A 15,628-nucleotide genomic window follows, 5' to 3' on the forward strand; every position below is an offset into this window, starting at 1 on the left:
TAAGACTCATATGTTTTCTCAGAATAACAACATATGCTACCCCTACCCCTTAATTTTGAGCTACAAAATACACCATTTTCAGCCATTTTTGCCACATTTAACCCTTTATAGAAACAGTTGTGGTATTAAACTTTTGTTAATATTTTGCATATCAATAGGGAATGGGTTGTTCTTTCTAAATTAGGCAGAAAAATGGGGGGTCAGTGTGCTTACTTTTTTGCCCCATTTGAATATGTGTTATTTTTCAGTATTTTAGAGTAAAAAATTAAAGTGCTCAAATAACCATTAAATGTAAAAATAAAGTGACAAAAGTGTATTGTTCACTTCACGCAATTATGCTCAATATTTTAATAACCACGAACCTAGTAAAGATTAACAGCAAAAATTAGCTTGATACAGCTAAAAATGCTGGTGCAGTGAGGATTTAAGTAAAAAAAAAATCAGTAAAAAATGGTTAAACTATGGCTCTACTCAAAGAGGAAAAAGACACAATTTCAAAATGGCCACCAAATGGGCCATTTCTTAAAATCCCTGTATAAAAAAATTACAGAAAATTGATAAAATATATTTGAAAATCTCATAACTTCTTTGATCTTTGTCGAAAGGAGACTTCAACAGGACTGAAACGAGTACCTATATCAACGAAGTATTATATAAATGACAAATGCATGACTACAACAATTGTACTATCATACTTATTTTATTAACAAAACTTAAAAAGTCTGACAATTGAAAAGACTGCATTCACACTTCTGGTGTGTGTTCGCTATATAAAGTTACGGAGGAAATATTATTAATTTGACGTTCATTTAAAAACAATTATGAAATAAAATATTCCTCTGACGCGTAGGAATATATTGACGTTGAATCATATCGAGGTACTCTACTTTCCTGCGTATTACCCGTACCGGGGTATAGCACGTGAGAAGTTCAGTTTCTATGACTCTGTACAATTATATGCTTCGATGCAACCTTTGAAACTACATGAGTACGTGAGTCTATGTATATGCTATAGTGATTTCATCTTGACATGGGTATAGGTTTATTCAAAAACATGTAAAGTTGCATCAATATCATATTTCTGTTTGGAAATAGGTTTTAAAGGAATAATAAATAGCTCAAGTGAATATGATTAAGCATAGTAAGAGGATTGGCTGAGTTATACGTTAAGTAAGGGATTTCAACTGTTTCCATTGCCGACAGAGCTTAAGCGATACTAATCATTTAAACAATCGTGCTTATAAATATCTAATTAACACAAAAACTAATAAAATAATTTATTTTGTTTTTGATGAATGCGCAATCAGCACTTCGTTTCATTTAGGACATAGTATCAGATAATTTTTTTGAGATGTAATTAATTATTTTTAATATTTTTATCAAACCTTTCAATGGTGGTAATGTTGTAGTTGAAGAAAAATACTCAATCGTCTGCTTCTGTTTCTGATAGAGAAAAAGATACCATTTGTGTGTGGTGGAGTATCTTTAAAGTAACTAGAAAATGGATATTTTTTGCGGTACTTTTAGTAATAATTTGATACCTACCATTGTCATATACTTATATTTTAAACAATAATTTTAGCGAAATCAAATTTAGGTTATTCTGAAAAAGTTAATAATGAAGTCGGATGATAAGACATACAGGAAAAGCTATCAGCGAAATGATGCTTTATTTCAAATATATCTGGCTCGAAGGGCGCATAACCGTTACTACATAAACATTAACGTTAACTGAATTAATAAACATTAACCGTTAACTGAATTAACTGAATCACAGAGATCGAGTCCTATCTCGGTTCCTAACCTTCTACTGAGATGGGAGGATCTCCCTACATACCATGCACGTGATTCTCCTCCCACAACGGATCACATTTTCAATGTGACATTTTAAAATTCACCAAGTAGCACTTCTATGCCTCTACATCCTAACTCGTTTTTATGTCGAGAGAATTCGGCTTATATCACAGCTTTGAATCTTGTTATCATTTGATGTTATATGTTGATCACTTTTTTCATTTATCATATGGTTGTTATTTTGTTTTAACTGGGGAAATACTGTACCATTCACAGCCTTGTATACGTTTAGAAGGCAATTTCCTAATTTTAACCTTAATATATGTTAACAGTTGTATCACTGTTGTCTTTTAATCGTAAAGGTCGGCCCTGGCTGTCGAGATAAACTACATTTGTAATGCTGTTCACTAATTCTTGAAACTGAACTGGAATTGTGTGTAACGGTGGCAATTGTATTCCGTATCTACATATTACAGAATTATCTGCCCTTGTGGTTAGGTATTGATTATGACGTCATGTGTTTCAGAGGGTAACATCATACATTTCAGTGAAAACGACGTGAGTTACGCTCACAAAATAATGACGTCACTATGGATACCTACCCGAAAGAGGGATAATTCTGTTATATGCAAAGACGGAATTGAAAGCACATAAAACAGATATGTCTGATTTAAATTTTTTATGTTTAAATTTTCAAATGGTCTCTGGATAGCGTTCGGAATCCACAACTTTATAATATCAAATTCAAAATTTGAACTGTTAAATGTTTGATATACTAATAGAATATATATATCAATAGAATTATTTTTAAATACCACTGTTTTTTAACCAACAAAACATTTTTGTGATTATACAATTCGCACTCTAGTCGGTGAAGCATGAAAAGATACTTAATAAAACTCCGTTTACCTACAATAAACCGTAAAGGTATTCCCGATGTTGTCGAGAATTAACACGTTGGGATTGAAGTAATTAATTGTAAGTGTATTTGTTTGTGACATTTTGATATATACATAGAAGGATTGTATTTTTATACAGCTCTAACGTTAACGTAATTAGGAACAGAAAAGAATGAAAAATATGTTTGTAAATAAAAATACGTTTATTTATTTTTTTATTTTTAGCTAAATATGCTATTACAGTAGACATTGGTTCAAGGGAAAGACAAGTTAAATGCATCTATTTTCTGTGCCCATAATGATGTAGAAAACACTGTTCTCACAGGATATAGTGATACCTATACAAAATCTGGTCAGAATTTCGAACTGTGGTTGGCTTGAGGATAACCAATCTCGGTTTATTTATAAAACCTACAACCCTTTATTTGATATGTATCAAATAACCAAGTTAAATTGTCATTGATTGTGCCGCGGATTTTCGTCAGGTCATTCTTCACGGCTCAATTTTGTGAGGTATGACAGACAAAGCTCCTGAATGAAGTGGCATTTGAGCAATATATGTGTAAAAAGTCTGGTAAATTCAGCATAGTTTATAGCCAACTTCCGTTCACCAACGTCTATGGGATATACTGTCATCACGCTTGTGTACGGTAAGATATTGTGCAGGCAGAAAAATGATGACCTTAACATATTGTGGAACATTACCATTTTTAATTAAACTTAGACTTTAGCCATTACGTTTTTATGTTATATTATGTAGCGTACGCCATTCTCTAAATATGTTTGCATTAACTTAAAAAATATTCACTTGCTGAGCTGCAAATTTACTTTTTTTTCTTTTTTTTTAGAAGAATAACCGATTGTATTCTTCCCTACTTTTAATTGAAGGCGTGGCAACGAAATCACAATCCGCGGTGTAATTCATTAACGTCCAAACTAAGGTGTGTCCAAGGTTTGACATTCATATATTCTACAATTGGTTGTGATTTTGTTGTCACACCATAATGATAGGGAATGATATGTTTATGAAATTTATAAGAGAGACTGTTCATAGATAATAATGCCATGTTAATCAAGGTGTACGCACAAAACCAAATATATAACCATTATCTTACCTACAACCATATCTCAAACTTGTGTCATACGCATAATGGCATATTTCGCATATTTGGGGAAGAGAGAAACCTTCAGCATTTTTATGGTATCTTCTTTCTTTCATATTACAGCTACATGTTAACTAACACAAAATATGCTTATTATATTCGTCAAAACGTTAAGGTAAAGGTGTCAATGCATATTAAACCGTTTTCAGCCTGAACATAAAAACATAATTGACACAAACGATTTTAAGTAAATCTTTTATTTCTATGGATGGTATAATTTGGTGCTCTTTTATTACACCAATTATGTTTATTATTTGATTATTGCATCATATCCTGAACATTGAGTACTGGTTTGAATAGCATGGTATATGTGTATTATCGCAGCTAACATTACTATGGTGACCACCTATAATATATAGATGGTGCACATAAGCATTTGTCAATACTGACAATTTTGCATAAAATGACTCATCTTACAATCATAAAGCTATTTCTTGAACAAACTTTACATATTTAAAATGTAAAGTCTTCATTTTCTTAGAAAACGCCGAGTTTGCTCAAGACTGCGGTTATCCTAATCCATAATGTTCTCGTTGCATGTACAATAACACACACACTTTAAAACGTAAACTATCTTATACATGACCATACCATTAAATACACAAACTTGTTAATCTGGACATCATGGAACATATAGCGATGTTTAACTTTGCGAATCATTGCTGCACGACAGCACGGCCTCCTCACAATGCCACTGGAGAGTATTTCGGCCTTCTGAAATCAATATGAAACCTGTAAACGGAAATCAATAGGAAAAAAATGCATTTACAATCATAATGTCATAATGTATCCATAGGCGATTAAAGCGTTGCCATACTGTAAAGTGTGTTGTGTGTAAGTTCATATAAATCCACTGATGTTTCTAAGTAAAAACCTCTTCATAGAACTAAATAGATACACGTTACATGCATAGTAAATTTGGGAAGATAACTCCAGCAGACAGTAACTGTATAATAACTATACATTAATGTAGCAACTGAGGGGAGATAACTCCAGCAGACATTAACCGTATATTGTGATATCAATTTCTTCATCATTTCGTTAGCTTACTGGAATTCATCAAGATTATCGATGTCTAATCCTGCCAATTACATTGTTGTCAATATCATTTTATGAAGTCGGATTTTGTAATCCATATACCGCTATAACCATACAATTATCTAGATTTTCGTTTAAATTTTAAATTTGATCTGAGATGTTCCTTTAACAATAAAACGACACCATTGTGATGTTACAGAATTACTTACACAAAATAACGACACGTGATACTACGAGTGTTATAACGCGTGACATGTTGGTCGTCATAGTGTTACATTAGAACACGAACAATGATATACAATATTATATTACCTTTTGCCTCGCTTGTTTTTCCGCCTGGTTCGAGAGGTAGGCATGGGTGCTAATTCCACTGACAGCTCTCTGTAATAAAACCAAACATGTAAGTAATAGGCTTGTGCTCTTTATCCACTCTGATGAGATGCTAAATTAGGTTCACGTGATGTCATGAGCAGTATTTTTATTTCTGGTTATTTTACAATTGTATAAAATGACATAATGATACGCAATATTTGTATTGTGTGGTATTTATTTAAGCATTAACCTATCTTCTTGTATATAAACGATTGATTATATAAGATAGCAAGATAGTTTAATGCTTATATTAATATTATTAACTTTGATATACGGTTTCCCTAGTCTACTTTTAACCATTTTAATGCAGAAACCCCTGATATCAGTAAATAATGATGATATAAGCATTAAGCTATCTCCCTATCCTATAGAAATAATTCACTTTCATTTGTGACATTCCTTTCAATTGGTTAGGATTTTGAGGTTATTTTGGCATCATCTGAAAGAGTTGTAAGTCGAGCATTATGACGTCATACACGAAGACCGTTTTGGCGAAAACTTATTTGAAAACGGTACGGTCATTTGCAAAACTAAACTATTAGCACATATATCAATATACTACAACTGAAATAATTTTATTAAAAGTAAAAATAAGTAAAACCATGAAGGTTAATGCCTAATTAATACCCAATTGACTTATTTAAATTTAATCATACATGTAAGACTTATTTTCAGCAAACTATAAGAGAACAAGACTGAACTATTTACCTATGAAGCCTATTGTCCCCCTTTTTTATGTCACCAATGCAAAGTATATTTCCCTAAACAGGTCTGAACTATTGCTCCAAATTTGATGTTAATCATGCGGTGGTGAATGTTTGCTTTTTTCAATCTTGGAAGAAAACATAGATAGTGACATGGGGGTATGGAGACCGATTGGTTAAAATGTCCCGATACATTTCAACCAACTCTCCATGTGATCGTTAGATAAAATCCCAAATATTACAATGGCAGGTGTGGACTACAGGTCGGTGATTTTTCTCCAGATTCTACGACACCTTAACCAGACAGATCCTTAAATGATGTTTGCTGTTAATATGACTAATCAAAGAAACGGATGGTTTCTGTTTATAAAACATTGAACTATAAAGTGAACATAAAGCAGAAATTAAATATTGAAATAAACTGTCATTAGTCCTGGTAATAACTTATTGTGTAACCTAGGGTTCCTGTCTGTGAAAACATGAACAGAGAGAACTGAATGGAGGCTTTCAACCCTGTAAAATTACTGTTCGAACCAATACCGTATGTTTCACACTTACAATTTACACTGGTCTGGACGGGTGAGGATAGATGTAATGCCTCCGTGTTCATCTACCGGAAACTCTTCACACGTCACTGGTTCCTTTTTGATCTTCGTTTTATTCTTTGGTTGGTTGGTCTTCCTGAACCTCACTGACATGAATTCTCCTCTGTACCAAACAAAGAACTGTGATAGTTGAGTGAATATATTTAGATCTTCATAAAATATCATCATAAAGAATATAGTATTGGGACTGGCATCACGTTTGAAAGTGATGGTATATTCAAAACATAAGCCCAAACCCCTGAAACTTTCCATAAAGGGAGCATTTAGACTCGAGAAAGGTAATCGAACTACAATTATTACCTTTACATTCTGACCTTCCTCTCCCTTTCTGGCCAAGATACTCTAGTCTAGAGGTAAAATACTGATTTAATTTAAGCGTGTTTATTTACTATTATATTACATTTGATGTAAATATATTCAATTTCTTTGGTTATTATTCCGAAATATAGAAAAGGTCAACCCTGCTATACAAAATTAAAAAAAAAAATATTTTGTATAAAGCACAATATATATATATATATATTAATGAATTAATGGTGATATATAGACCATAGCAAAGTTGAAAGCATATTCATTATGGTGGTTTTTTAAATGTCTACAACACTAAACAATGCATTCTTTGTCAACTCATGATAACAATGCTGCGTGAATTGTAGTTATAAACTTGTGGACGACTGGCCACAATAATTTCTTTGGTTTTACAAGTTGACGTCTGGCCACAAGATCTTCTTTGGTTCTACTAGTGGACCTCTGGCCACAAGATATTCTTTGGTTTTACTAGTGGACCTCTGACCACAAGATATTCTTTGGTTTAACTAATGGACATCTGGCCACAAGATATTCTTTGGTTTTACTAGTGGACCTCTGGCCACAAGATATTCTTTGGTTTTACATGTAGTGAACGTCTGGCCACAAGATATTCTTTGGTTTAACTATTGGACGTCTGACAATAATATTTTCTCTTGTTTAACTAGTGGACCTCTAGCCACAAGATATACTTTCATTTTATTAGCGGAGGACTGGTTACAAGATATTCTTTGGTTTTACTAGTGGACGTCTGGCCACAAGATATTTTTTTGGTTTTATTAGTGGACCTCTGACCACAAGATATTCTTTGATTTAACTAATGGACATCTGGCAACAAGATGTTCTTTGGTTTAACTATTGGACATCTGGCAACAAGATATTCTTTGGTTTTACTATTGGACATCTGGCAACAAGATATTCTTTGGTTTTACTAGTGGACGTCTGGCCACAAGATGTTCTTTGGTTTTACTAATTGATATCTGGCAACAAGATATTCTTTGGTTTTACTAATTGATATCTGGCAACAAGATATTCTTTGGTTTTACTAATTGACATCTGGCAAAAAGATATTCTTTGGTTTAACTAATGGACATCTGGCAACAAGATATTCTTTGGTTTTACTAATGGACATCTGACAACAAGATATTCTTTGGTTTTACTAATTGACATCTGGCAACAAGATATTCTTTGGTTTTACTAACTGATATCTGGCAACAAGATATTCTTTGGTTTTACTAATTGATATCTGGCAACAAGATATTCTTTGGTTTTACTAATTGATATCTGGCAACAAGATATATTCTTTGGTTTTACTAATTGATATCTGGCAACAAGATATTCTTTGGTTTTACTAATTGATATCTGGCAACAAGATATTCTTTGGTTTTACTAATTGATATCTGGCAACAAGATATTCTTTGGTTTTACTAATTGATATCTGGCAACAAGATATTCTTTGGTTTTACTAATTGATATCTGGCAACAAGATATTCTTTGGTTTTACTAATTGACATCTGGCAACAAGATATTCTTTGGTTTTACTAATTGACATCTGGCAACAAGATATTCTTTGGTTTTACTAATTGATATCTGGCAACAAGATATTCTTTGGTTTAATAATTGACATCTGGCAACAAGATATTCTTTGGTTTTACTAATTGATATCTGGCAACAAGATATTCTTTGGTTTTACTAATTGATATCTGGCAACAAGATATTCTTTGGTTTTACTAATTGACATCTGGCAACAAGATATTCTATTACACTGTACTACCTAATTTCGCGTAACTTTACTTCAGATTTGTTAGTCGATTCTAGATGTCAATTTACATTGCCCTAGGTCATTTCTAAAAAGCAGGTCATGGTGAGGTTATTTTGCGAAATTCAGCCTACTTACAGCATCCATTTTTATTTCAGATGTCAATTTCCATTGCCTGTTTGATACTTTTAAAACGTAAGTACCGTGACCTTATTTCATTATTTTGATATAACAGAAAGCTTTTCATGTGAATAATTTTATTTTACTGGTTAAGCTAACAATTCTTATGACTTCTTTAGTCAATTTTAATAACAGTGATGAGTTCCATCAGAAAGTCATTAATACATCTATACTCTTTATAGATGTCCCTACATGTATCAGAGCCACTGCTGCAAATTTCAATCAACAACAGAAACCGTTTAGTAACCATAGCTCAGTGTTTCACTTTTAAGTTATCTTGTCCACAAACGAAACTGACAAAAAGTCAGTTCCAGTATCTTCTCTGGCGTTTATTGCCGCTGTGGCCATCTTAGAATTTCTTATCTTTAAGAAAATAAGATATCATTTTACCAATACTTACCTGTTCCTCTTATGCCTTTTTAATCGTACTTCACTGAAAAGGGAAATATAAAATTTGTATAGTTAATGTAGTGATATAGTGAATATATGACTGTTATATCGAAGTTCATTTAAATCTCTATCCTAATACATGTTTATAAATAAGTGTTGTATATTGATACATGACCTTACTGAGAAATGTAAACGCCAAGACTTATGATGTGATAATCTGAAGTAACAGTAAATTCGTGTTGTTCCTAAAAATCATTCGGTAGGAATTGTTTGCCAAGGAGTAGAATCATGTATTGAACAAAACTGAACATGATTATATTGTTATGATATGAACATCAAAGGATTTTTACTGGTATTTATCATGAGAGTAAGTAAATCAATTATAATGATTGTATAACAACTAATATTTTGATACGATAACTAGGTCATTAATAAATGAACATTTCAACAACATCAATTTGATTATGTTGTCTTTGATTGCATTAATTAAAAGCAGCAAATGAGCTGCAGGTTCTGATCAGGACCAGGCTAACATAAATGTTCTTACATCTCACATCTTTCGTTGTTATATAGGATGTAGAGTCTGTCTCGCCTGTAGGATGAGGAATACTCCGGGCAGCCTTGTGTCACTACAGGCGGCGCTGCTGTCGTGGTTTGGTCAATAACAGTTGATTCTTTAGGAGGAGGTTCGATCACTGGATTGGGTACGCTTGGTTCTTTACCTACATCTACGTGCCCTCTAGATGGATCTTTAGGTACCGTCGGAGGATCTATGGGGCCTTGGTTAGGATTTCCAGCACCCATGCCCGGATCTGTAGGTACACCTTCCTGACTACGTACCGATGGAGGATTCATCGGGCTTTGCTGAGGATTACTAGGATTTATAACGGGGTCATTTGGTATCTGTCCCTGATCCAATGGTTTCTTTGGGGGATCATTTGGAACTTGAATTGGATCCACTGGTGGTTGGATTGGACCATTAGTTCCAGGATCTGTATTCATAGCAGGGAGAGTATTCCTGTCATCAGGCCTCTGGTTTATAACTTGTTTATTTTTAATGGGTGTCCGTTTTTTGTCCATGGATAAATCGGGTTTGAACACGCTATTGGATATTAGGGGTGCCATTGGAGCAGGCGGCGGTGGTGTGGGTGTCAGACGGTTAGACAGTAGAACATGATGCCTTTGTTTACTTCCAGAAAGATCAGGCGTCTGGCCCCGGCGCGTTGTTAACGGCTTTGTGGTGATTAAGGGTTGTGACGAAACGGTATAATGACCTGTTAACACATGAGTTATGTATACATCTCTGCTTATAAACATATACTAGTTGATAAAATGTGAATAACGGTCTCAACGACAAGACATACAGATGAGATATGATGGCAAATAAATTAAAAAAACACAAACAAATCCACTATTAAATCAACTTTAGGACATTCTCAAATAAAAATTACTACAAAATAAAAATGGTAACATATGAATAATGTTCGTTTTTTCGTAATTTCTTGCTATCACATTCACCAAAAAATATTTATATTGTACATTCGCTTATTGAAGATATAAATCGGCGTATGGTACATTACAGGATCATATACATTAACAATATAGCAACAAACATACCAATGCATGTATTGCAAATAATCTAACATGTAGCCTAACTTAAACAAAGTTTATCTTGATTATTATCTGGTAAACAAAGTCATTATAATTGATAAATAAATGACACACTTACCAACTACCCATAGCAACGTATAGACGAACATTTCCATCGCGGAGAATAACGATTAGATCCCTTTTCTCATATATTATATTTCGAGCACGGACCTTCAAAACGATTCCTAGATTTAATCATGTATGCCAAACGGTGTCACGAGTTAACAATTAATTAAACATGGAAGTCAGAACTTGGCAGACGTGCAACGATAGGAGCGGTACACATCAGCACGTGTCTCACAAAAAGCACCACTTTGCTCTAGATTTCACATAAAATCAACTTTTTAACAAACGATATAGCCTCATCGAAAATATCGCTGGTAACTGGGACCCAAATGAAAAAGGCGTATAACGTTTATTTTCATTTTGATTTATTGGTCATTTAGCAAATGCTAATATGGAGAAAACCGTGTTGAATTATTCATATACAATGTCAAAATAATTCTGTTAGCGTAGCAATTACAGATGGGCAGTTTCATACAGCATCAGCCCGCGTCACGACTTACAGTGCTTAGCAATAACTAACCTCGTTTATCAGTTATATTTTATAGTGACAAATAAAAATACATCCGCTTTACATGTGAACCGCTCAAAACATAAGACAATGGAAGTTATATCATTTCGCCTATGAGTATCATTCGTCAAATATTTCATTGCCGTTATGTTGAATTTACATGAATTATTTTTATTGCAGTTTGTTCCCACCGACACCGAATTAAGCATTTTATCTTTTGGAATCTTCTTGGAACTGTGAAGTAATCTTCTCTGGGAGTGTACCTAGTGTTACTTCATTGTGTGAGAAAACGTCTCATTAAAAGGATGACGTAATGTCCACATGGAGCTATGTGATTAAGACAAGGCTGTGTACTTTTTCATATGAAATAACATGCATGTTGGTGGCAGTTGTAAATTAAATAGACGCGCATGTTATGCGGGAAGATGATAGTGTCCGAATGAACCATTAATAAAAGGTCTTTGACGTTGAACATTGCGCAAAACTTTCAATAGTATCTCCATCTAGGGGCGGTTCATTTGCCACTGTTTGATGTTTATAACGAGATGTATTCTCCACCTAACGGCTATTCCTGTGACGTCAACTAATTATTTCATCTGTGTTAATGACCAAAGCTTAATAATTCTATCATCGAGCCTGTAATACCATATATATATATATATATATATATATATATATATATATATATTGTACCGGCGTTAGTGAAACAAATGTCATACTCCCCTCCTCTTGTAGTAAGGGTATTGTAAACGATATATGAAGACTTTTCTTTCGTCAAACAGCAAAAAGCTTGTAATTTATTTGTTACCTTAACAATGAATAACATACTTTTTATATTTATTGAACTGCATATCCCAAAAGCAACATTATGATATCTTTATTTTAACATGATTCCTTAAAAGGTAATTTGAAGAACATTTATTATTGTTTGTAATTTGTCCTCGAAATCATTGCGGTTATTTATGAATTTATGCCAGATAAGAGAAACTTCAGTGATGAATGAATATGTTAACGCTTGAATGACCACAAACAGAATTAACACAATGGATGCCTTTATAGCCTTGCGGTCTGACCTGGCATGCAATAAGTGGTGATTGCATTATAACCTATCAAACAAGGGGCACAGAAGTTTTCATTTGTTTAATGAAACTCATTCATGTATTTCACAATACCAAAGGGCATTAGATATATTTAACAGGCATGTCATATAATGACGGTGAACGTGATAGATATCTTTAACTAACAGATCACACTTAGAGTGAGTACATAGCTCAGCACGCTTTACTTTAATAAGATACAAGGTATTCTGAGTGACAAGATAGGAAAACATTTCTTCATAAGTTTTGCGCACATATAATTAAAGACCACATGTATGTTCGTTCAATAATGATATAATTAATATCTAAATATAGATATTTTAATAACTACGCAGTTAAGATATTTAATTAAAATTTCTCTCCTTGGTAATGGTCGACATTAATTATAACCAGAAGACTGTATACCTTTGATATAAATTACATGTCCTGGTGGTTCGAATTGATTAAAGTATCACTGTCAACAAATCAAGGAAATAATTGTATATTAATACAGTGTTACATAAACAGAAATTAATTAATTTAAATATATTTTGAAAATTAGTGTCAATAAATTATACAAATATTTCATGGATTACGGTGCTCTCGACTATTTTATAAGAGTTAAATATAACACTTGTTGATAACCACCACCAAGGGGCAAATATTATGAACTAGAGCACAATAATCAAGGAAATATTTGTTTTATTACATAATTTAAAATTTCAGATATCGCCACTACGAAGGAATAGACCGTCTCCTCTCGTTATTATGTTACAAGCAGGGGTGACGATGACGTCTGGCAAGAAATTAAACGTGACTCTACTGTGACGTCATTTTTACCGTTATTTAATTCTTACGCGGATTTCGCTTGTTAACCGTGTAACATTACACATACCTGGTTAACCCTATTTTCTCTTAGGCTGCCTTCGGCTGTCAACTCTCCGAGAATAACTATCTTTACCCGGGTGTTGCGAGTCGAAAGCAGCCTTATTTATATGAAACTAGATTGCAATGATCACATAACATTCGTAAATATTTACTAACGGATAATGTCCATGGATATGAACCAGTTTATTCTCTTCGAGAAACGTTTGAGTAAACTAATAATTGTGGAGTACTTCTGTAGAATTGTATACCATTGTTGATTTTCTTGTAATATTACCACAAGAAATGCACATGGTTATAAAATTTCCGGTTTCGTGGTTGGAAAAGAAAAAAAACCCTCTGAAATATACACAATAACTCATCTTCAATGTATGCATGTTAATTTGTAATTTTATTGGTAATTTTTTATATGAGTAAATAATTTAATCAAATTTAATTAAAAATCATATTTTTATAGCCGGGAAAATGTTTTTGTAAGTTGAAACAACAGCTTAATGTATATGTTAACCTTTTTTTTTGTTTTTATGTTCAACAATATACATACTGTATATGTTTAAATCCACCAGTATGTTATGTACCCCCCCCCCCCCGCCCCCCCCGCTCCCCTTCCCCCATTAAACAGAAAAGACAGGATGTTATATTACATAATTGCTATTATTTGTATATCAAAGAATCGTAGTAAGTAGTAAAAGCAATTAGTTTATTTTGCCTAAGGTCTTAATATTTACAAGCCCTCAAAGTAAGTTATAGGTAAGCTATCGGTAGTGAATTAATTTAAATTGGTAGTGCACATTTAAATCCTATCATACATACATTTACAAAATCATTCACCAGATTGTGGCGTGGTTATTTCTGCAGATCATTTGGTAAATGTACTGAGAAATGGATGTGATTGCTGACTTGTAATGTACTGGTCATCATTTAAGTACCTAATAGTGTAGCCAGAAAGGTAACAGGACCGGGTATATGACCTTTATATAGTGTATTCGTAGACATCGGATATATATTTCTACGAAAGGTGAATGTAATCATACTATCACTAATATCAGGATTATTTCTTATATTGTATCTTTATATGTGATTTTATTGTAGAGGCAAGCGAATTTTGATTTTAAACGACCTGTTCTAGTTATCACAGTTAATTACAAATAAGTTTATACTTAGTATAAACGTACAGATTGTACACTTGGTATACACATACAGATTGTACATGATTTCATGCTTGGTATAGCCATACAGATATATAGTACATCATTTCATGCAAGGGATAACTCTACAGATTATTCGTCAGTTTGTAAGTATTTTTACATTTAGCGATTCTGAAAATAGATATTGCATTAATTTCTTAACCGACAAAAATGTTGAAATGTTGTGCTGATGTTACGTGAGCAATAAGGATAAAAATACATAATGACACCTCCGGGTAATATATATTTTCACAAATAGATACCCCATTTTCTGAAATATAAGGTAGAAAACTTTATTTTTTCGTATTTCAATTACTTAACTTAGTCTGATAGCTGTCACAAACACTATAACGTATAACGTAATCTTGTGGAAATTAAGAAATAAAAACAAATATGAGTCAAAATATCTCATTTCCATGAGGTTCAATATATGTTGCTAATAGAATTTTTCTATATTTGATAGACAATTACATATTATTTAAAAAAAAGAAATGACATTAAATAATCCCCTTGCTTTGTTTCAGCATCGTTCCTCACAGTGATACGATGGGTAGAACAGTCCACGAACTTGAGCATGAGTTAACCTATTATCCGGCAGCAATCACTACATTTTGTTTTCTTTGGATTCTGTACAAAAAGGTTTTCCCAGCCTTATCACCTAAGCTATCCAAATCGTACATATCGCTCCCTGCACATGAGAAGCGTCAATGGGATTTCAGGTAAATTATAAAAAACAATATATTACTAATATCGACATTTAGACTTTATGAACCGTGTAGAGAGACTTAGTTTAAAATGGACGATAATGAAATGCTTTCACAATTGTGATATAGATAAACCAAATATAGATCTACCAACAATTATTTTATTTCAAACGTTTCAGATAATTTTATAATTATTTTAACATTTCTCCAATTTACAGTTCTAGGGTTAATGTTAGAACATGCATTTACCCTGGGATCAGCATTGAACTATTCTGTAGCTAAAACTGGAACGATTGATAATAAAATGTCATGGTTGAATGAGTTAATCGTATTCTGTGTATC

General features: G+C 32.9%; 1 protein-coding gene across 1 annotated transcript; it reads right to left on the reverse strand.

Annotated features, from left to right (window-relative positions):
• Positions 1-4,539: 4,539 nt before the first annotated feature.
• LOC138319554 (zonadhesin-like) lies at positions 4,540-11,223 on the reverse strand. The gene is made up of 6 exons (XM_069262706.1): positions 10,940-11,223; positions 9,758-10,484; positions 9,221-9,253; positions 6,529-6,678; positions 5,207-5,275; positions 4,540-4,588 (listed from the first exon to the last, which is right to left on the reverse strand). Exons 1-6 carry the CDS (start codon positions 10,974-10,976, stop codon positions 4,540-4,542), a joined length of 1,065 nt encoding a protein of 354 aa, XP_069118807.1. The 5' UTR covers positions 10,977-11,223.
• Between the last annotated feature and the right edge of the window lie 4,405 nt (positions 11,224-15,628).

The sequence above is a fragment of the Argopecten irradians genome, chromosome 3, assembly GCF_041381155.1.
Source record: "Argopecten irradians isolate NY chromosome 3, Ai_NY, whole genome shotgun sequence".
Taxonomy (NCBI): Eukaryota; Metazoa; Mollusca; class Bivalvia; order Pectinida; family Pectinidae; genus Argopecten; species Argopecten irradians.

Bases quoted from the DNA above. Each gene is read 5' to 3' on its own strand.
- LOC138319554 (XM_069262706.1), bottom strand. From the start codon at position 10,976: ATGGAAATGTTCGTCTATACGTTGCTATGGGTAGTTG. The intron at 9,254-9,757 runs GTAAGAACATTT...TTCCCTTTTCAG, and splicing joins AACAACGAAAGATGTGAGAT to TGAAGTACGATTAAAAAGGC. The intron at 5,276-6,528 runs GTAAGTGTGAAA...GTTTTATTACAG, and splicing joins CGTCCAGACCAGTGTAAATT to AGAGCTGTCAGTGGAATTAG.